The 20,478-nt window shown below is 42.7% G+C and overlaps 2 protein-coding genes across 2 annotated transcripts; both read right to left on the bottom strand.

Annotated features, from left to right (window-relative positions):
• Positions 1–655: 655 nt before the first annotated feature.
• Positions 656–6,923, bottom strand: LOC140727357 (interferon tau-3-like). The gene is made up of 4 exons (XM_073044633.1): positions 6,829–6,923; positions 5,975–6,064; positions 894–1,133; positions 656–779 (listed from the first exon to the last, which is right to left on the bottom strand). The coding sequence occupies exons 1-4, from the start codon at positions 6,886–6,888 to the stop codon at positions 681–683; spliced, it is 489 nt and encodes a 162-aa protein (XP_072900734.1). The 5' UTR covers positions 6,889–6,923; the 3' UTR covers positions 656–680.
• A 5,359-nt stretch (positions 6,924–12,282) lies between these two features.
• LOC140727356 (interferon omega-1-like) lies at positions 12,283–19,084 on the bottom strand. Its single transcript, XM_073044631.1, has 4 exons — positions 18,990–19,084; positions 18,139–18,228; positions 12,521–12,760; positions 12,283–12,406 (listed from the first exon to the last, which is right to left on the bottom strand). Exons 1-4 carry the CDS (start codon positions 19,047–19,049, stop codon positions 12,308–12,310), a joined length of 489 nt encoding a protein of 162 aa, XP_072900732.1. The 5' UTR covers positions 19,050–19,084; the 3' UTR covers positions 12,283–12,307.
• Positions 19,085–20,478: the final 1,394 nt, after the last annotated feature.

Below are 20,478 nucleotides of genomic sequence, written 5' to 3'. Positions count from 1 at the left end.
GAAGACATTGCAAAATTTCATGTGCATGAAGTTATGAGAAACAAAATTCCACACAGGATTAATTTTAGGTAGGGAACTAAAATGACGTAAACCATAACAGAGATAAGATGCAGAATGGCAGATAGAGTAAGAAGCTGTCCACTGTGCACCTTTTCCAGGAATGGATCATTGCATTACAGTAGCTGCCTGTCTTGATATGAATGGACAAGAATAGGATCATTCAGCAAATTCACATGTCATCACTGAGTAATACTACAAAAATTAAATTAATAAATTAATAATACAATAAATTAATTCAACACTGGATATGGAGAAAGACCCAGACATTATTCCTTCCACATCACTTGCCAAATGAAAATGTGTGATTAATATAGTTATATAATAAATAGTAAAAACAGAAAATACTGTAAACATGCACAGCTCAGACAACTGCTGAGTGGAGTGAACAACAGTTAGTGTTTCAACTTTATGAGCATTGACTCGCGGAATTCACTCAGGTTTCTTCTGCACATGCACTGATTATTTGCACCAGTTGGGGTTTTCCATTAACATTTCTAGCATTTAGTTTAATTTATTTTTCAATGTAACATCAGTCTGTTCAGATATACTTTTCCTTGAAAGTTATTTTAAATAAATAGTCATAAATCTTGGTCCCTTATGAAATTGACTCTGGAAAATCTTCAGTGATCTCTGCTGATTTTTGCCATAATGAGAAGGAGCTGTTTCAAATGCGTCATGGTCTCAGTGCGGGTTGTCTCCCAGGCACAGTTGCTGAATCCCTAAAAGGGAGGACAAAAAGGCAAATGTACTCAATAGTGAAAAATTAGATAATGAACAAGTATAAAGTAGATAAATAAGTGTATTGGCAGGCACATGTTTTAATATCAATATACCTTCTGTTTCAGAAACTCTCTCAATTTCTGAAAGTATTTAAGAATTGTGGCATTCTTCCTTGGCCTGGACTCTGAGCCTGGTTTCCGGACACAGACATCCAGCACTCTGAGCTGCCGATCCAAGAGAAGCTGGAGGAGTTCCACTGAGCTCTGGACCCAGCTGACTGAGCTCAGGTTCATACTGTAGATCCTGCGGAGGTGATGCAGGGTCTGATGGACAATCCAGATCCGGTCCTGGGCCTGTGCAAGACACACATGGGGACATTAGTAGGGCCGTGGTCTCACAAACGTTTAGAATTAGAACAGAATGTTTATGAGTCTTAGTACAAGACAAAATCAAACATCAACTTAAAATATACAGACCGCAAATGGAGAGCTACTAACAACTGTGAATTGAAGGCCACATCATTGGCAGTTTCCGTCTACAGCTAGAGATTTCAACAGGGAATGAGCAATGAACCACACGGATGAAGAAGAAGAAGACGCTTGACTGAATGAGGGAATGGCATCAATGCCACAGGATGCTACTTACACAGAGACTAGAGTCTGCTCTCCTTTCACCAGAAATAGTGAGGGGGAGAGTTTATAGAAATCGACAATCTCGTAAAGGGGGGAATCAAGGAGGTGAAACAGACAGTCGTCTGAATGGGTTGTTAAAAAGATTAAACAGTAACTTATAAAGACAGTGGCATAAACAATTGCATGTTAACTTTGCAAATACGAGGAAAGCTGCAGATGCTGGAAATTCAAGCAACACACACAAAATGCTGGTGGAACACAGCAGGCCAGGCAGTATCCATAGGGAGAAGCATTGTCGACGTTTCGGGCCGAGACCCTTTGTCAGGACTAACTGAAAGGAAAGATAGTAAGAGATTTGAAAGTGGGAGGGGGAGGGGGAGATCCAAAATGATAGAAGACCGGAGGGGGTGGGGTGAAGCTAAGAGCTGGAAAGGTGATTGGCAAAAGGGATACAGAGCTGGAGAAGGGAAAGGATCATGGGACGGGAGGCCTAGGGAGAAAGAAAGGGGTAGGGGAACACCAGAGGGAGATGGAGAACAGGCAAAGAGTGATGGGCAGAGAGAGAAACAAAGAGGGGATAAGAAAGGGAGGAGGGGCATTAACGGAATTTAGAGAAATCAATGTTCATGCCATCAGGTTGGAGCCTACCCAGCTGGTATATAAGGTGTTGTTCCTCCAACCTGAGTGTGGCTTCATTTTGACAGTAGAGGAGGCCATGGATTGACTTATCAGAATGGGAATGGGACATGGAATTAAACTTCCTACCCCTCCACCTTCAAATTGCCTGCAAACTTTGCAACAAAGCCATCAATTTCATCATCTAAATCATTGATATATAACTTAAAAAGAATCGGTCCCCAACACAGACCCTTGTGGAACACCACTAGTCACCAGCAGCCAACCAGAAAAGGATCCCTTTATTCCCAGTCTTTGCCTCCTGCCAATCACCCATTGCTTTATCCATGCTAGAATTTTTCCTGTAATACCATGGGCTCATAGCTGGTTAAGCAGCCTCATGTGTGGCACTTTGCCAAAGGCCTTCTTTAAATCCAAGTACACCACATCAACCAACTCTCCTTTGTCCATCCTGCTTGTTACTTCAAAAAATTATACCAGATTTATCAGGCAATATTTTCTCTTGAGGAAACCATGCTGATTATGGCAAGTACGCTAAGACCTCATCTTCTATAATTCGCTCCAACATCTTCCCAGGCACTGAGGTCAGTCTAACTGGCCTATAGTTTCTTTTCTTCTGCCTCTCTCCCTTCTTGAAGAGTGGAGTGGCATTTGCAAATTTTTAGTCTTCCAGAACCATTCCAGCATCTTGTGATTCTTGAAAGATCATTATAAATGCCACCACAATCTCTTCAGCCACCTCTTTCAGAACTCTGGGGTGTATATCATCTAGCCCAGGTTACTTATCTACCTTCAGACCTTTCAGTTTCCCAAGAACCTTCTCTCTAGTCATGGTAACATCACACAATCTTCATGATCCCTGACACCTGGAACTTTTACCATACTGCTGGTGTCTTCCACAGTGAAGACTGATGAAAAATACTTACTCAGTTCATCCGCCATTTCCCTGTCCAACATTACTATCCCTCCAGCATCGTTTTCCGGTGGTCCAATATAGAACCATAGAACATTACAGCACAGAAACAGGCCCTTCAGCCCTTCTTGGCTGTGCTGAACCTTTTTTCTGCCTAGTCCCACTAACCTGCACCTGGACCATATCCCTCCGTACACCTCTCATCTATGTACCTGTCCAAGATTTTCTTAAATGAGCCCGCATTTACCACTTCATCTGGCAGCTGATTCCACATTCCCATCACTCTCTGTGTGAAGAAGCTCCCCCCCCCCCAATGTTCCCTGTACACTTTTCCCCCTTCACCCTTAACACAAGTCCTCTGGTTTTTTTCTCCCCTGCCCTCAGTGGAAAAAGCCTGCTTGCATTCATTCTATCAATGCCCATCATAATTTTATATACCTCTATCAAATCTCCCCTCATTCTTCTATGCTCCAGGGAATAAAGTCCTGACCTATTCAACCTTCCTCTGTAATTCAGTTTCTCAAGTCCCAGCAGCATCCTTGTAAACCTTCTCTGCACTCTTTCAACCTTATTAACATCACTCCTGTAATTAAGAAACCAAAACTGCTCACAATACTCCAAATTTGGCCTCACCAATGTCTTTTGCAACCACACCATAACATTCCAACTCTTATACTCAATACTTTGACTTATAAAGACCAATGTACCAAAAGCTCTCTTTACGACCCTATCTACCGGTGATGCCACTTTAAGGGAATTATGTATCTGTATTCCCAGATCCCTCTGTTCTACTGCACTCCGCAGTGTCCTACCATTTACCTTGTATGTTCTATCTTGGTTTGTCTTTCCAAAGTGCAATACCTCACAGTAAACTCCATCTGCCATTTTTCAGCCCATTTTTTCAGCTGGTCAAAATCCCTCTGCAAGCTTTGAAAACCTTCCTCACTGTCCAATACACCTCCAATCTTGGTATCATCAGCAAATTTGCTGATCCAATTTACCACATTATCATCCAGATCAATGATATAGATGACAAATAACAATGGACCCAGCACTGATCCCTGTGGCACACCACTAGTGACAGGCCTCCACTAGTAGAGTAGCAATCCTCTACTACCACTCTCTGACTTCTCCCATTGAGCCAACGTCCAATCCAATTTACTACCTCACCATGTATACCTAGCGACTGAATCTTCCTAACTAACCTCCCTTGCGGGACCTTGTCAAAGGCCTTACTGAAGTCCATGTAGACAACATCCACTGCCTTCCCTTCATCCACTCTCCTGTCTCTCTTTATTGCACTTTATATATCTGGAGAAACTTTTGATCTGTTCTTTAATATTATTGGCTAGCTTATTTCTTATTCCATCTTTACCTTCTTAATGACTTTTTTAGTTTCCTTCTGTTAGTTTTTTAAAAGCTTCCCAATCCTCTAACTTCCCACCAATCTTTGTTCAAATATATGCCCTCTTTTTGGCTTTTATGTTGGCTTTGATTTCTCTTTTTCGCCACAGTTGTGTCATCTTTCCTTTAGAATACTACTTCCTCATTGGGATGTATATATCCTGGGCCTTCCAGATTGCTTCCAGAAATTCCAACCATTGCTGCTCTGCTGTCATCCCTGCCAGCTCTTTTCCAATCGATTTTGGCCAACTCCTCTCTCATGCCGCTGTAATTCCCTATACACCACTGTTATGCTGATACATCCGAAGCTTCTCCTTTTCAAATTTCAGGGTGAATTTTATCATATTATGATCATTTTCCCTGATAGGTTCTTTTACCTCGAGCTCTCTAATCAATTCTGGTCCTTTGCAAAACACCCTATCCAGAATAGCTGATACTAGTCAGCCCAACCATGAGCTGCTCTGAAAAGCCATCTCGTAGGGCCAGGCACTCGAGAAATTCTACCTCCTGTAATCTAACACCAACCTGATTTTCCCAAACTCCCTGTATATTGAAGACCCCCATGACTGTTGTAACATTGCCCTTTTGGCATGCATTTTCTATCCTCCATTGTAATTTGTAGGCCAGAACCGTACTGCTGTTTGGGGGTCTGTATACAACTCCCATCAGGGACTTTTTACCCTTGCAGATCCACAGCTCTATCCACAATGATGCAACACCTTCTGACCCTATGCCACCTCTTTCTGAGTATTTACTGACTATGCCAGCAGGTAAACAAATCTCAGGATTGTAAATCGTGAAATATATCTATTTTGATAATAACTTTACTTGAACTTCGAACAGATATTGCGAGAGTTTCTGTCTTAAAATGTTTGTTCCAAATTCCATCTATGAATTGTGGATTTTTTCCTGCTATCCTGTACTCCAAAGTTTTGCATTCAATCTATAACATTGGTCATAAAAGTCTCTTCCATGTGGAAAGTTTATAGATGTCTACAATCATAGAACCACGTGATATGACACATCACTGTCCGGTCTCCTCTCAGCTTTTATCTCCTTGATACCGATGGGCCAGCTATAATGTAAAATAATTTAACGAGAAACCTCACAATTCTTCAGCGCAAGTCATTTAAAGTGAAGTAGGTGGTTCCATCACCAATGAAGCACGCGGGTAGTGTGATGATCTGAGAGGATGCAAGTATTTCCTGTGATCAACAGAACTCGCAATGTTACTGGGGGGTGGGGGAGAGAGAGGAACACACAGGGAGGGAGAGGAAAAAATAGCAGAAGGTGATAAAGGGTGACGCATTTATTGGTGACAGAGCATGTGAAATGATGAGAGGGAATTGGTTACAGAGAGTGAATTACCCGTGAGTGGGACCGAGAGAGAGGGGGGAGCAGTGTGATAACTGAAATGAGATCTATTCCGTGTGAATGGGGTCCTGAAACTCAGAGTGACAGAGTCAGAAAATGAGAGTGACATGGAGAGAAAGAATTCATATTGTGATATAGTCAAATTATTTGGATAAAGTTCGGATCCGATCCTTCGCATTACGTAACATAGTGTCTCGAATTAATGACATTAAAGTAAAATGCAGTGTTTACTCACATGAACCTCCGCCGAAAGTTTCACCAGCTCCAAGGGTTTGGTTTTCAACGACAGCCTCTCAGTCACACACTGTCGAGGGAGGCGGCCACCCTGAGACAGACGATATCAACGTTACTGACAATCCCCACACACAGAAACACCGAGAACAGACTCTTTGAAATAACCTGATTGGTAACAGCAAACAGCCCGGGGACTGTCAGGACCGGTCTCTGGGAGCGGGTTCAACTCACCATTTCTTTCAGTTCGCCCAGAGTCTCTGTGTTGAGAACTCGCAGTAACTGTAACCTCTCACAGCCCAGGGTCAGGGTCACGGTCAACAACAGCCACACACTGCAAACTCTCCAAACACGGCCCAATGCCATCTCCACCCAACACTGAATAAAGCACCGATCTGAGACCAGAATCAGCTCCGAAAACGGGTCTTGTTCGCCGAATGGAACTCTCGATATGGAAATGCCACTGCTTGTGATCCGGGAGCGGACGCCGGTGCTGTAGAGACCCGTGTCTGGGGATCGAGTTGTGAGCTCTCTCTGCCATGCTGCCGGATTTTATATCTTAAAATCCGAAAACGGGTGACATTCGAAAAGTGAAATGACTGCGGGATATTTGGGAACGCGTCGGGAGAGAGCGGTCTCCGCTCTGAAGTAAGGAATCTGAAAGCGGGAGAGTCCACCTGCAGCGACGGGAAAATCCGCCACCGGAGAGAGCAGCAGCGCTCAGGCTCTTGGTGCGATCGTTCAGTTCGGGGGGTCCAAGGTGTTGTGGAGGGTGGGTCGAGTTTGGCAAGGGACGTGGTGGGGTGAGGACGTGACTGTGTCGGTGCATCCGTCGGGGCTGCATTTTATCAGGGTTACCGTAACACTGCATCTTTCAGCGCTGATCTTCTCTGTTACATCCAACTGCAGTGGTGCCATATCGCAGGGTGGTCAGTGCAGAGCGCCCGGGACACGTCCTTCTGGTGGCGACTGTGCTCGCTATGAAGATGGTCTGGTGTCTGGGTTCTTTACAGAAGACACTTCGGCGTTTCTTTCGTCTCCGGATCGGACGGCGATTCCGATGCCTGCTCTCTCTGCGGGTTAGTCTCCAGCTCAGCTTGCAGCTGCGCGGCAAATTCACCCGAAACTAAAGTGTCCCAGAGTAAAGGTGACGGTTCGTCACTTCCGAAAGTGGGCGTGTTAATCAACAGGAATGGATCGGCAATAAAACCTCAGAAGCGAGGACATCTACTTCCTGATTAAGTGCTGGAGACCTCGGAGCAGGGGGTTCTATCTCATTCGTATGGTTTTCGTCACTATCTAGCGCGGGAGTTCTCTGATATTACACTGGTTGATGTATATATTCCTACCCCAGGCAGATGTCAAATTAACACCGGAGGGATTGAGCTCCGTGATTAACTGACCTCCCCAATGCCTTCCTCAGTATCGAAGGGCACTTCAACCAGTTTAGCTTGAAGGAGCCTCTACCGAACTACTGCCAGCATGCACCGGTAACATCCAAGGACTCAACACACTCGACCACTGCGGGATGCAACAATGAAGAACACGCTCCAGACCAGCATCCCTATTTTCTTAGTTGAAGGTGATTCAAAATGTCATCGAATACTCTGCCAAACTTCTGCAGAAACTGTGGAAACACAATGCACAGGAATTCAAGAGGCTGCAGAGTGTAGTACGCTCGTCCAGTTTCGTCACTCTCCACACCATAAATGACATCGGCAAGAGACAGTGCCCCAGGAAAGCAACATCTATTATAAACGTTCCCACGAGGCAGAAACTAGAGGAGCCAGAAGACTCACATCTCAAAGCTCTTCAGCAGCTTCTTGCCCACTGTCTCGGGGTCCTGTACCGACCTGAAATACCCTAACACGACCCCGATTTAACTTGCACAACTTACTTGTGTAGTTATGTCTACTTTCCTTATTTCGTAACTTGTGTATAATTTATGTTACTGTAAGTTTATAGAACATAGAACAGTACAGCACAGGAACAGGCCCTTCGGCCCACAATGTTGTATCGAGGCAGCTGAAAAATAAATTAAAAACGAATCCCTCCTACCTCCATCTTCCTCATATCCACGTCCATGTGCTTATCTAAACGTCTCTTTAAAAGCCTCTACTACCATACAGGCAGCACATTCCAGGCATCTACCACTTCCAAAGTAAAAAAAAACTTACCTCTCGATTCCCCTTTGAACCCACCCCGACCCACCTTCAATGCATGCCCTCTGGTATTAGATATTTCTACCCTGGGAGAAAAAAGATACTCCCTGTCTACTCTACCTATGCATCTCATCATCATATAACCATATAACAATTACAGCACGGAAACAGGCCACCTCGGCCCTTCTAGTCTGTGCCGAATGCTTACTCTCACCCAGTCCCACTGGCCTGTACTCAGCCCATAAATCTCCATTCCTTTCCTGTCCATATACCTATACAATTTTACTTTAAATGACAATACCGAACCTACCTCTACCACTTCTACTGGAAGCTCATTCCACACAGCTACCACTCTCTGAGTAAAGAATATAAACCCCTATCAGCTCTCCCTCCCAGCCTATGCTGCTCCAAAGTAAACAACGCAAGTTTGTTCAGCCTCTCATGATAGCACATGCCCTCTAAACCAGGCAACATCCTGGTAAACCTCTTCTGCACCCTCTCGAAAGCTTCAACATCCTTCCTATTGTGGGGTGACCAGAACTGTATGCAATACACTCTCTGGGAGAAGAAGTTTTTCCTTAACTCTGTCCTAAATGACCTACCCCTTATTCTCAAACCATGCCCTCTGGTACTGGACTCTCCCAGCATCTGGAACATATTTCCTGCCTCTATCTTGTCCAATCCCTTAATAATCTTATATCTTTCAATCAGATCCCCTCTCAATCTCCTTAATTCCAGTGTCTAACAAGAGTCTATAAAGTTGCAACATAACCTCTTGACCTTTGAACTCAATGCCACGAATAATAAAAACAAGTACTGTATCCCATAAGCCTTCTTTTTTTTAACTTTTTTATTGTTTTCAAATAGTTACAGAATAAAAGTATGCGGAAAAGAAAATATGTGTTACCCATCCCCCCTCCCCTTAACCCCTCCCCCCAACCCCTCCCCCCTAACATCCCCACTGAAAGAAAAAAGAAAGAAAGCAAGAAAAAAAAAGGAATGCCTGGATATTAAAAGATCTCCACATGCTCCACGGAGTTCGTAATAACTTTAGTATATATATTTATTTCTTTCCCCAAGTAACCAATTATTTCATCTTCGGAGCGCCTATATATTTAATCCTGTCTTTTGTAAATAAGGGCGCCACATTTTCAAAAATGTTTCATATTTATCTCTTAAATTATAAGTAATTTTTTCAAGTGGAATACAGCCATAAATTTCTTTCTTCCAACGATCTATACTTAAATATGTATCCGATTTCCAAGTAACTGCAATAGCTTTTTTGGCTACTGCCAATGCAATTTTTATAAATTCTTTCTGATATTTATTCAATTTGGATATCGGTTTTATCCCTTCAGTATCACCTAGTAAAAGTAGTATTGGATTATGTGGAAGTTGTATTCCAATAATTTGTTCCAGTAAAGCTCTTAAATTTGTCCAAAAAGGTTGAATTTTAGAACAAGACCAAGTAGAATGTAAAAAAGTACCAATTTCTTGGTTACATCGGAAACACTGATCAGATAAATTTGGGTTTAATTTATTTCTTTTTTGTGGTGTAATATATAGTTGATGTAAAAAATTGTATTGCACTAATCTTAATCGGACATTTATTGTATTTGTCATACTCTCAAGACATATTCTTGACCAATTTTTTTCTTCAATTTTAATATTCAAATCACTTTCCCATTTTTGTCTTGACTTATGGATTCCTTGTTTAATTGCCTGTTTTTGAATCAAATTATACATTCAAGAGATAAATTTTTTAGTCTTTCCTTTTTGAATTAAAGTTTCTATTTCATTGGGTTTCGGTAATAACATTGTTTGACCTAACTTTTCTCTTAAATAAGCCCTTAGTTGAAAGTAACAAAAAAGAGTGTTGTTTGATACTTTATATTTATTCTTTAATTGATCGAATGACATTAATATACCTCCTTCAAAACAGTCTCCTATATATCTAATCCCTTTTTGAAACCAATTATATAAAAGTTGATTATCCATTGTAAAAGGAATAAGTCTATTTTGAATTAAAGATCTCTTTGCTAATAAGGATTTCTTTGTCTCATCGTCAACATTTATCTTATTCCATAAATCAATCAAATGTTTTAATATAGGAGATTCTTTCTTTTCCCGTATCCATTTAGATTCCCAGTTATATATAAAGTCTTCTGGTATGTTTTCTCCTATTTTATCTAGTTCTATTCTGATCCATGCCGGTTTACCTTTCTCAAAAAAAGATGCAATAAATCTAAGTTGATTTGCTTTATAATAATTCTTAAAATTTGGAAGTTGTAACCCTCTGAGCTCAAATTTCCATGTCAATTTTTCCAATGATATTCTTGACATCTTACCTTTCCAAAGAAACATCCTCACATATTTATTCCCATAAGCCTTCTTAACCACCTTATCGACCTGTGTCCCATTCCTGCCTGCACTACCTTGGAGGTCCTTCTCCTCAGCCTCTTTCATAACTCTATATACTCACTGCACAGGACTTCTTTTTTTTGTAAATTATGTTTGCTAACTTCTGTTTGTAATGTTTATAATATGCTGTGCTGTTCTTGCAAAAAAAGAAAGCTAATTTTCATGGCATTTATAACCTGGGCACTGATGCTTCTGACAATAAACTTTAATTTAGAATTTATGATCCTGGATTCTAAAAGCACGTCAGTTCTCAATCCCAGTCCCATTCTGACCTAACTGCAGCCTCCTCCACTGCCACAGTGAGCCCGATATAAGCAAGAAGAGCCGTACGTTATCCTCCCTGACAGTGCTATTGCATGTGGCTTCCGCTTTTAAAAAATGGGCCTGTGTTACTCGTTCACTTCGGATTCAACACTTCCTCATTCAAAGGGAGAATATGAAGATGAAAACCAAGAACTGAAATCCAAGTATCATACAGGGAAGATAAAAATCAAGTCGAATCACTGTGAAGTGTACTCATATGCTGAGTGTGACATTGCAGGGGAAAGAATAAAGCGGGGGAAGTACCTATAACAAGATGTGAGAAGAAGAAATGTTATATTCTGCGAGGAGGATCAGCGTGCACAAAATTTGTATTCCAAAAATGTGAAACATTCAGAATAATTAACATGTAGTAACATCTTCACTGATTTTTTTATTAAATGTAGAAATATATTATCCATTGCAATTCTCACAATAATAATAAATTAAAACTTTTCAGCTACATGTACATACTTTTAAAAATGATCACAATAAATACAGTATAAATAAATTAAGTTAACTTTATCTTCTAACCATTGGAAGAACAATCACATTATGCTCACTGAAGGTCAGTGATGAAATCAAGAGGAATGGTTTTGCAAACCACAACCTGTGCACTGAGTGTAGGTCAGAACATTCCCAATGCATATTTCCATTGCAAAAATGACAATTAGAGGAGTAATTTTTGGGAAAACGAACGGAACATTAAACAATTTACTTTGAAAAGGGGCTGAAACCTACAACTCTCAGATTAAACTGATAACACTAGAGGATGCTGGACAGAAGACATTGCAAAATTTCATGTGCATGAAGTTATGAGAAACAAAATTCCACACAGGATTAATTTTAGGTAGGGAACTAAAATGATGTAAACCATAACAGAGATAAGATGCAGAATGGCAGATAGAGTAAGAAGCTGTCCACTGTGCACCTTTTCCAGGAATGGTTCATTGCATTACAGTAGCTGCCTGTCTTCATATGAATGGACAAGAATAGGATCATTCAGCAAATTCACATGTCATCATTGAGTAATACTACAAAAAATAAATTAATAATACAATAAATTAATTCAACACTGGATATGGAGAAAGACCCAGACATTATTCCTTCCACATCACTTGCCAAATGAAAATGTGTGATTAATATAGTTATATAATAAATAGTAAAAACAGAAAATACTGTAAACATGCACAGCTCAGACAACTGCTGAGTGGAGTGAACAACAGTTAGTGTTTCAAGTTTATGAGCATTGACTCGAGGAATTCACTCAGGTTTCTTCTGCACATGCACTGATTATTTGCACCAGTTGGGGTTTTCCATTAACATTTCTAGCATTTAGTTTAATTTATTTTTCAATGTAACATCAGTCTGTTCAGATATACTTTTCCTTGAAAGTTATTTTAAATAAATAGTCATAAATCTTGGTCCCTTATGAAATTGACTCTGGAAAATCTTCAGTGATCTCTGCTGATTTTTGCCATAATGAGAAGGAGCTGTTTCAAATGCGTCATGGTCTCAGTGCGGGTTGTCTCCCAGGCACAGTTGCTGAATCCCTAAAAGGGAGGACAAAAAGGCAAATGTACTCAATAGTGAAAAATTAGATAATGAACAAGTATAAAGTAGATAAATAAGTGTATTGGCAGGCACATGCTTTAATATCAATATACCTTCTGTTTCAGAAACTCTCTCAATTTCTGAAAGTATTTAAGAATTGCGGCATTCTTCCTTGGCCTGGACTCTGAGCCTGGTTTCCGGACACAGACATCCAGCACTCTGAGCTGCCGATCCAAGAGAAGCTGGAGGAGTTCCACTGAGCTCTGGACCCAGCTGACTGAGCTCAGGTTCATACTGTAGATCCTGCGGAGGTGATGCAGGGTCTGATGGACAATCCAGATCCGGTCCTGGGCCTGTGCAAGACACACATGGGAACATTAGTAGGGCCGTGGTCTCACAAACGTTTAGAATTAGAACAGAATGTTTATGAGTCTTAGTACAAGACAAAATCAAACATCAACTTAAAATATACAGACCGCAAATGGAGGGCTACTAACAACTGTGAATTGAAGGCCACATCATTGGCAGTTTCCGTCTACAGCTAGAGATTTCAACAGGGAATGAGCAATGAACCACACGGATGAAGAAGAAGAAGACGCTTGACTGAATGAGGGAATGGCATCAATGCCACAGGATGCTACTTACACAGAGACTAGAGTCTGCTCTCCTTTCACCAGAAATAGTGAGGGGGAGAGTTTATAAATATCAACAATCTCATAAAGGGGGGAATCAAGGAGGTGAAACAGACAGTCGTCTGAATGGGTTGTTAAAAAGATTCAACAGTAACTTATAAAGACAGTGGCATAAACATTTGCATGTTAACTTTGCAAACACTAGGAAAGCTGCAGATGCTGGAATTCCAAGCAACACACACAAAATGCTGGTGGAACACAGCAGGCCAGGCAGCACCTATAGGGAGAAGCACTGTCGACGTTTCGGGCCGAGACCCTTTGTCAGGACTAACTGAAAGGAAAGATAGTAAGAGATTTCAAAGTGGGAGGGGGAGAGGGAGATCCAAAATGATAGGAGAAGACCGGAGGGGGTGGGGGGAAGCTAAGAGCTGGAAAGGTGATTGGCAAAAGGGATACAGAGCTGGAGAAGGGAAAGGATCATGGGACGGGAGGCCTAGGGAGAAAGAAAGGGGGAGGGGAACACCAGAGGGAGATGGAGAACAGGCAAAGAGTGATGGGCAGAGAGAGAAACAAAGAGTGGGTAAGAAAGGGAGGAGGGGCATTAACGGAAGGTAGAGAAATCAATGTTCATGCCATCAGGTTGGAGGCTACCCAGCCAATATATAAGGTGTTGTTCCTCCAACCTGAGTGTGGCTTCATTTTGACAGTAGAGGAGGCCATGAATAGACGTATCAGAATGGAAATCGGACATGGAATTAAAATGTGTGGCCACTGGGAGATGCTGCTTACTCTGCACCTACACACCTATGCTCTGTCCACCAGAGAAAGCAGGATCTCCCAGTAGCCACACATTTTAGGTGAAGTGGTTAGGGGAATAGATGACAGGTGACTATGGGAATTGGAACTTTTTAGGGGTGTCTTGTAATGTGAGCTGAGTTGTCCTATGTCTGCACCCTGTGGTACCTGATGCCCAATGGCCATCACACATTTTTAAGATAAGCAGATCATAGGCATCTTCTACACTTCAGAACTTGAGTAGAGGCAAATGAAAGTCACAGAAAAAAAGGTGCTGGGGTCCTCTCAGTCCATACCACCCATCAAGCAGCCACCTAAAGAAATCTCATTCAGAGTGATTGGGGCAGTGGTTGTAGAAGGGAGATGCAGCCTGGAGAGAAACTGCGAGGCAGGAGAGGAAGTTAGTCAATAGCAAAGAGTCAACCCTTTCATTTCTTCTACCAAAGTGCATGAACTATACTTTCTGACACTGCATTCCATCTGCCATTTCTTTGCCCATTCTCCTATTCTGTCAAAGTCTTTCTGCAGCCTCCCTATATCCTCAAAACTTCCTACCCCTCCACCTTCAAATTGCCTGCAAGCTTTGCAACAAAGCCATCAATTCCATCATCTAAATCATTGATATATAACGTAAAAAGAATCGGTCCCCAACACAGACCTTTGTGAAACAACACTAGTCACCGGCAGCCAACCAGAAAAGGATCCCTTTATTCCCAGTCTTTGCCTCCTGCCAATCACCCATTGCTTTATCCATGCTAGAATTTTTCCTGTAATACCATGGGCTCATAGCTGGTTAAGCAGCCTCATGTGTGGCACTTTGCCAAAGGCCTTCTGAAAATCCAAGTACACCACATCAACCAACTCTCCTTTGTTCATCCTGCTTGTTACTTCAAAAAATTATAACAGATTTATCAGGCAATATTTTCTCTTGAGGAAACCATGCTGATTATGGCAAGTACGCTAAGACCTCATCTTCTATAATTCGCTCCAACATCTTCCCAGGCACTGAGGTCAGTCTAACTGGCCTATAGTTTCTTTTCTTCTGCCTCTCTCCCTTCTTGAAGAGTGGAGTGGCATTTGCAAATTTTTAATCTTCCAGAACCATTCCAGCATCTTGTGATTCTTGAAAGATCATTATAAATGCCACCACAATCTCTTCAGCCACCTCTTTCAGAACTCTGGGGTGTATATCATCTAGCCCAGGTTACTTATCTACCTTCAGACCATTCAGTTTCCCAAGAACCTTCTCTCTAGTCATGGTAACATCACACAATCTTCATGATCCCTGACACCTGGAACTTTTACCATACTGCTGGTGTCTTCCACAGTGAAGACTGATGCAAAATACTTACTCAGTTCATCCGCCATTTCCCTGTCCAACATTACAGCAGAGAAACAGATCCTTCAGCCCTTCTTGGCTGTGCTGAACCTTTTTTCTGCCTAGTCCCACTAACCTGCACCTGGCCCATATCCCTCCGTACACCTCTCATCTATGTACCTGTCCAAGTTTTTCTTAAATGAGCCCGCATTTACCACTTCATCTGGCAGCTCATTCCACACTCCCATCACTCTCTGTGTGAAGAAGCACCCCCCCTAATGTTCCCTGTACACTTTTCCCCCTTCACCCTTAACCCAAGTTCTCTGTTATTTTTTTCTCCCCTGGCTTCAGTGGAAAAAGCCTGCTTGCATTCATTCTATCTATGCCCATCATAATTTTATATACCTCTATCAAATCTCCCCTCATTCTTCTATGCTTCAGGGAATAAAGTCCTAACCATTTCAACCTTTCTCTGTAATTCAGTTTCTCAAGTCCCAGCAGCATCCTTGTAAACCTTCTCTGCACTCTTTCAACCTTATTAACATCACTCCTGTAATTAAGTAACCAAAACTGCTCACAATACTCCAAATTTGGCCTCACCAATGTCTTTTGCAACCTCAACATAACATTCCAACTCTTATACTCAATGCTTTGACTTATAAAGGCCAATGTACCAAAAGCACTCTTTACGACCCTATCTACCGGTGATGCCACTTTAAGGGAATTATGTATCTGTATTCCCAGATCCCCCTGTTCTACTGCACTCCGCAGTGACCTACCATTTACCTTGTATGTTCTATCTTGGTTTGTCCTTCCAAAGTGCAATACCTCACATTTGTCTACATTAAACTCCATTTGCCATTTTTCAGCCCATTTTTTCAGCTGGTCAAAATCCCTCTGCAAGCTTTGAAAATCTTCCTCACTGTCCAATACACCTCCAATCTTTATATCATCAGCAAATTTGCTGATCCAATTTACCACATTATCATCCAGCTCATTGATATAGATGACAAATAACAATGGACCCAGCACTGATCTCTGTGGCACACCACTAGTGACAGGCCTCCACTCAGAGTAGCAATCCTCCACTACCACTCTCTGACTTCTCCCATTGAGCCAACGTCCAATCCAATTTACTACCTCACCATGTATACCTAGTGACTGAATCTTCCTAACTAACCACCCATGCGGGACCTTGTCAAAGGCCTTACTGAAGTCCATGTAGACAACATCCACTGCCTTCCCTTCATCCACTCTCCTGTATCTCCTTATTGCACTTTATATATCTGGAGAAACTTTTGATCTCTTCTTTAATATTATTGGCGAGCTTATTTCTTATTCCATCTTTACCTTCTTAATGACTTTTTTAGTTGCCTTCTGTTAGTTTTTTAAAAGCTTCCCAATCCTCTAACTTCCCACCAATCTTTGTTCAATTATATACCCTCTTTTTGGCTTTTATGTTGGCTTTGATTTCTCTTTTTCGCCACAGTTGTGTCATCTTTCCTTTAGAATACTACTTCCTCTTTGGGATGTATATATCCTGGGCCTCCCAGATTGCTTCCAGAAATTCCAACCATTGCTGCTCTGCTGTCATCCCTGCCAGCTCTTTTCCAATCGATTTTGGCCAACTCCTCTCTCATACCGCTGTAATTCCCTATACACCACTGTAATGCTGATACATCTGAAGCTTCTCCTTTTCAAATTTCAGGGTGAATTTTATCATATTATGATCATTTACCCTGATAGGTTCTTTTACCTCGAGCTCTCTAATCAATTCTGGTCCTTTGCAACTCACCCTATCCAGAATAGCTGATACTAGTCAGCCCAACCACGAGCTGCTCTGAAAAGCCATCTCGTAGGGCCAGGCACTCGAGAAATTCTACCTCCTGTAATCTAACACCAGCCTGATTTTCCCAAACTCCCTGTATATTGAAGCCCCCATGACTGTTGTAACATTGCCCTTTTGGCATGCATTTTCTATCCTCCATTGTAATTTGTAGGCCAGAACCGTACTGCTGTTTGGGGGTCTGTATACAACTCCCATCAGGGACTTTTTACCCTTGCAGATCCACAGCTCTATCCACAATGATGCAACACCTTCCGACCCTATGCCACCTCTTTCTGAGTATTTACTGACTATGCCAGCAAGTAAACAAATCTCAGGACTGTAAATCGTGAAATATATCTATTTTGATAATAACTTTACTTGAACTTCGAACAGATATTGCGAGAGTTTCTGTCTTAAAATGTTTGTTCCAAATTCCATCTATGAACTGTGGATTTTTTCCTGCTATCCAGTACTCCAAAGTTTTGCATTCAATCTATAACATTGGTCATAAAAATCTCTTCCATGTGGAAAGTTTATGGATGTCTACAATCATAGAACCACGTGATATGGCACATCACTGTCCGGTCTCCTCTCAGCTTTTATCTCCTTGATACCGATGGGCCAGCTATAATGTAAAATAATTTAACGAGAAACCTCACAATTCTTCAGCGCAAGTCATTTAAAGTGAAGTAGGTGGTTCCATCACCAATGAAGCACGCGGGTAGTGTGATGATCTGAGAGGATGCAAGTATTTCCTGTGATCAACAGAACTCGCAATGTTACTGGGGGGTGGGGTAGAGAGAGGAACACACAGGGAGGGAGAGGAAAAATAGCAGAAGATGATAAAGGGTGACGCATTTATTGGTGACAGAGCATGTGAAATGATGAGAGGGAATTGGGTACAGAGAGTGAATTACCCGTGAGTGGGACAGAGAGAGAGGGGGGAGCAGTGTGATAATTGAAATGAGATCTATTCCGTGTGAATGGGGTCCTGAAACTCAGAGTGACAGAGTCAGAAAATGAGAGTGACATGGAGAGAAAGAATTCATATTGTGATATAGTCAAATTATTTGGATAAAGTTCGGATCCGATCCTTCGCATTACGTAACATAGTGTCTCGAATTAATGACATTAAAGTAAAATGCAGTGTTTACTCACATGAACCTCCGCCGAAAGTTTCACCAGCTCCAAGGGCTTGGTTTTCAACGACAGCCTCTCAGTCACACACTGTCGAGGGAGGCGGCCACCCTGAGACAGAAGATATCAACGTTACTGACAATCCCCACACACAGAAACACCGAGAACAGATTCTTTGAAATAACCTGATTGGTAACAGCAAACAGCCCGGGACTGTCAGGACTGTTCTGGGAGCGGGTTCAACTCACCATTTCTTTCAGTTCGTCCAGAGTCTCTGTGTTGAGAACTCGCAGTAACTGTAACCTCTCACAGCCCAGGGTCAGGGTCACGGTCAACAACAGCCACACACTGCAAACTCTCCAAACACGGCCCAATGCCATCTCCACCCAACACTGAATAAAGCACCGATCTGCGACCAGAATCAGCTCCGAAAACGGGTCTTGTTCGCCGAATGGAACTCTCGATATGGAAATGCCACGGCTTGTGATCCGGGAGCGAACGCCGGTGCTGTAGAGACCCGTGTCTGGGGATCGTGTTGTGAGCTCTCTCTGCCATGCTGCCGGATTTTATATGTTAAAATCCGAAAACGGGTGACATTCGAAAAGTGAAATGATTGCGGGATATTTGGGAGCCTGTCGGGAGAGAGCGGTCTCCGCACTGAAGTAAGGAATCTGAAAGCGGGAGAATCCAGCTGCAGCGACGGGAAAATCCGCCACCGGAGAGAGCAGCAGCGCTCAGGCTCTTGGAGCGTTCGTTCAGTTCGGGGGGTCCAAGGTGTTGTGGAGGGTGGGTCGAGTTTGGCAAGGGACGTGGTGGGGTGAGGACGTGACTGTGTCGGTGCATCCGTCGGGGCTGCATTTTATCAGGGTTACCGTAACACTGCATCTTTCAGCGCTGATCTTCTCTGTTACATCCAACTGCAGTGGTGCCATATCGCAGGGTGGTCAGTGCAGAGCGCCCGGGACACGTCCTTCTGGTGGCGACTGTGCTCGCTATGAAGATGGTCTGGTGTCTGGGTTCTTTACAGAAGACACTTCGGCGTTTCTTTCGTCTCCGGATCGGACGGCGATTCCGATGCCTGCTCTCTCTCTGCGGGTTAGTCTCCAGCTCAGCTTGCAGCTGCGCGGCAAATTCACCCGAAACTAAAGTGTCCCAGGGTAATGGTGACGGTTCGTCACTTCCGAAAGTGGGCGTGTTAATCAACAGGAATGGATCGGCAATAAAACCTCAGAAGCGAGGACATCTACTTCCTGATTAAGTGCTGGAGTCCTCGGAACAGGGGGTTCTATCTCATTCGTATGGTTTTCGTCACTATCTAGCGCGGGAGTTCTCTGATATTACACTGGTTGAAGTATATATTCCCACCCCAGGCAGATGTCAAATTAACACCGGAGGGATTGAGCTCCGTGATTAACTGGCCTCCCCAATGCCTTCCTCAGTATCGAAGGGCACTTCAACCAGTTTAGCTTGAAGGAGCCTCTACCGAACTACTGCCAGCATGCACCGGTAACATCCAAGGACTCAACACACTCGACCACTGCGGGATGCAACAATGAAGAACACGCACCAGACCAGCATCCCTATTTTCTTAGTTGAAGGTGATTCAAAATGTCATCGAATACTCTGCCAAACTTCTGCAGAAACTGGAAACTCAATGCACAGGAATTCAAGAGGCTGCAGAGTGTAGTACGCTCGTCCAGTTTCGTCACTCTCCACACCATAAATGACATCGGCAAGAGACAGTGCCCCAGGAAAGCAACATCCATTATAAACGTTCCCACGAGGCAGAAACTAGAGGAGCCAGAAGACTCACATCTCAAAGCTCTTCAGCAGCTTCTTCCCCACTGTCTCGGGGTCCTGTACCGACCTGAAATACCCTAACACGACCCTGGATTAACTTGCACAACTTACTTGTGTAGTTATGTCTACTTTTCTTATTTCGTAACTTGTGTATAATTTATGTTACTGTAAATTTACAGAACATAGAACAGTACAGCACAGGAACAGGCCCTTCGGCCCACAATGTTGTATCGAGGCAGCTGAAAAATAAATTAAAAACGAATCCGTCCTACCTCCATCTTCCTCATATCCACGTCCATGTGCTTATCTAAACGTCTCTTTAAAAGCCTCTACTACCATACAGACAGCACATTCCAGGCATCTACCACTTCCAAAGTAAAAAAAAACTTACCTCTCGATTCCCCTTTGAACCTACCCCGACCCACCTTCAATGCATGCCCTCTGGTATTAGATATTTCTACCCTGGGAGAAAAAAGATTCTCCCTGTCTACTCTACCTATGCATCTCATCATCATATAACCATATAACAATTACAGCACGGAAACAAGCCACCTCGGCCCT

Source organism: Hemitrygon akajei, chromosome 5 (assembly GCF_048418815.1).
Source record: "Hemitrygon akajei chromosome 5, sHemAka1.3, whole genome shotgun sequence".
Taxonomy (NCBI): Eukaryota; Metazoa; Chordata; class Chondrichthyes; order Myliobatiformes; family Dasyatidae; genus Hemitrygon; species Hemitrygon akajei.
Note: the sequence above shows the minus strand (reverse complement) of the source record. Positions and strands in the feature narration are given on the sequence as shown.

Coding starts and splice junctions, on each gene's coding strand:
- LOC140727357 (XM_073044633.1), bottom strand. CDS start 6,888: ATGGCACCACTGCAGTTGGATGTAACAGAGAAGATCAGCGCTGAAAGA. Junction 6,065..6,828: donor CTGAAAGATGCAGTGTTACG/GTAACCCTGATA, acceptor CGTCTGTCTCAG/GGTGGCCGCCTCCCTCGACA. Junction 1,134..5,974: donor AACTTTCGGCGGAGGTTCAT/GTGAGTAAACAC, acceptor TGTCTTGCACAG/GCCCAGGACCGGATCTGGAT.
- LOC140727356 (XM_073044631.1), bottom strand. CDS start 19,049: ATGGCACCACTGCAGTTGGATGTAACAGAGAAGATCAGCGCTGAAAGA. Junction 12,761..18,138: donor AACTTTCGGCGGAGGTTCAT/GTGAGTAAACAC, acceptor TGTCTTGCACAG/GCCCAGGACCGGATCTGGAT. Junction 12,407..12,520: donor GAGAGTTTCTGAAACAGAAG/GTATATTGATAT, acceptor CCTCCCTTTTAG/GGATTCAGCAACTGTGCCTG.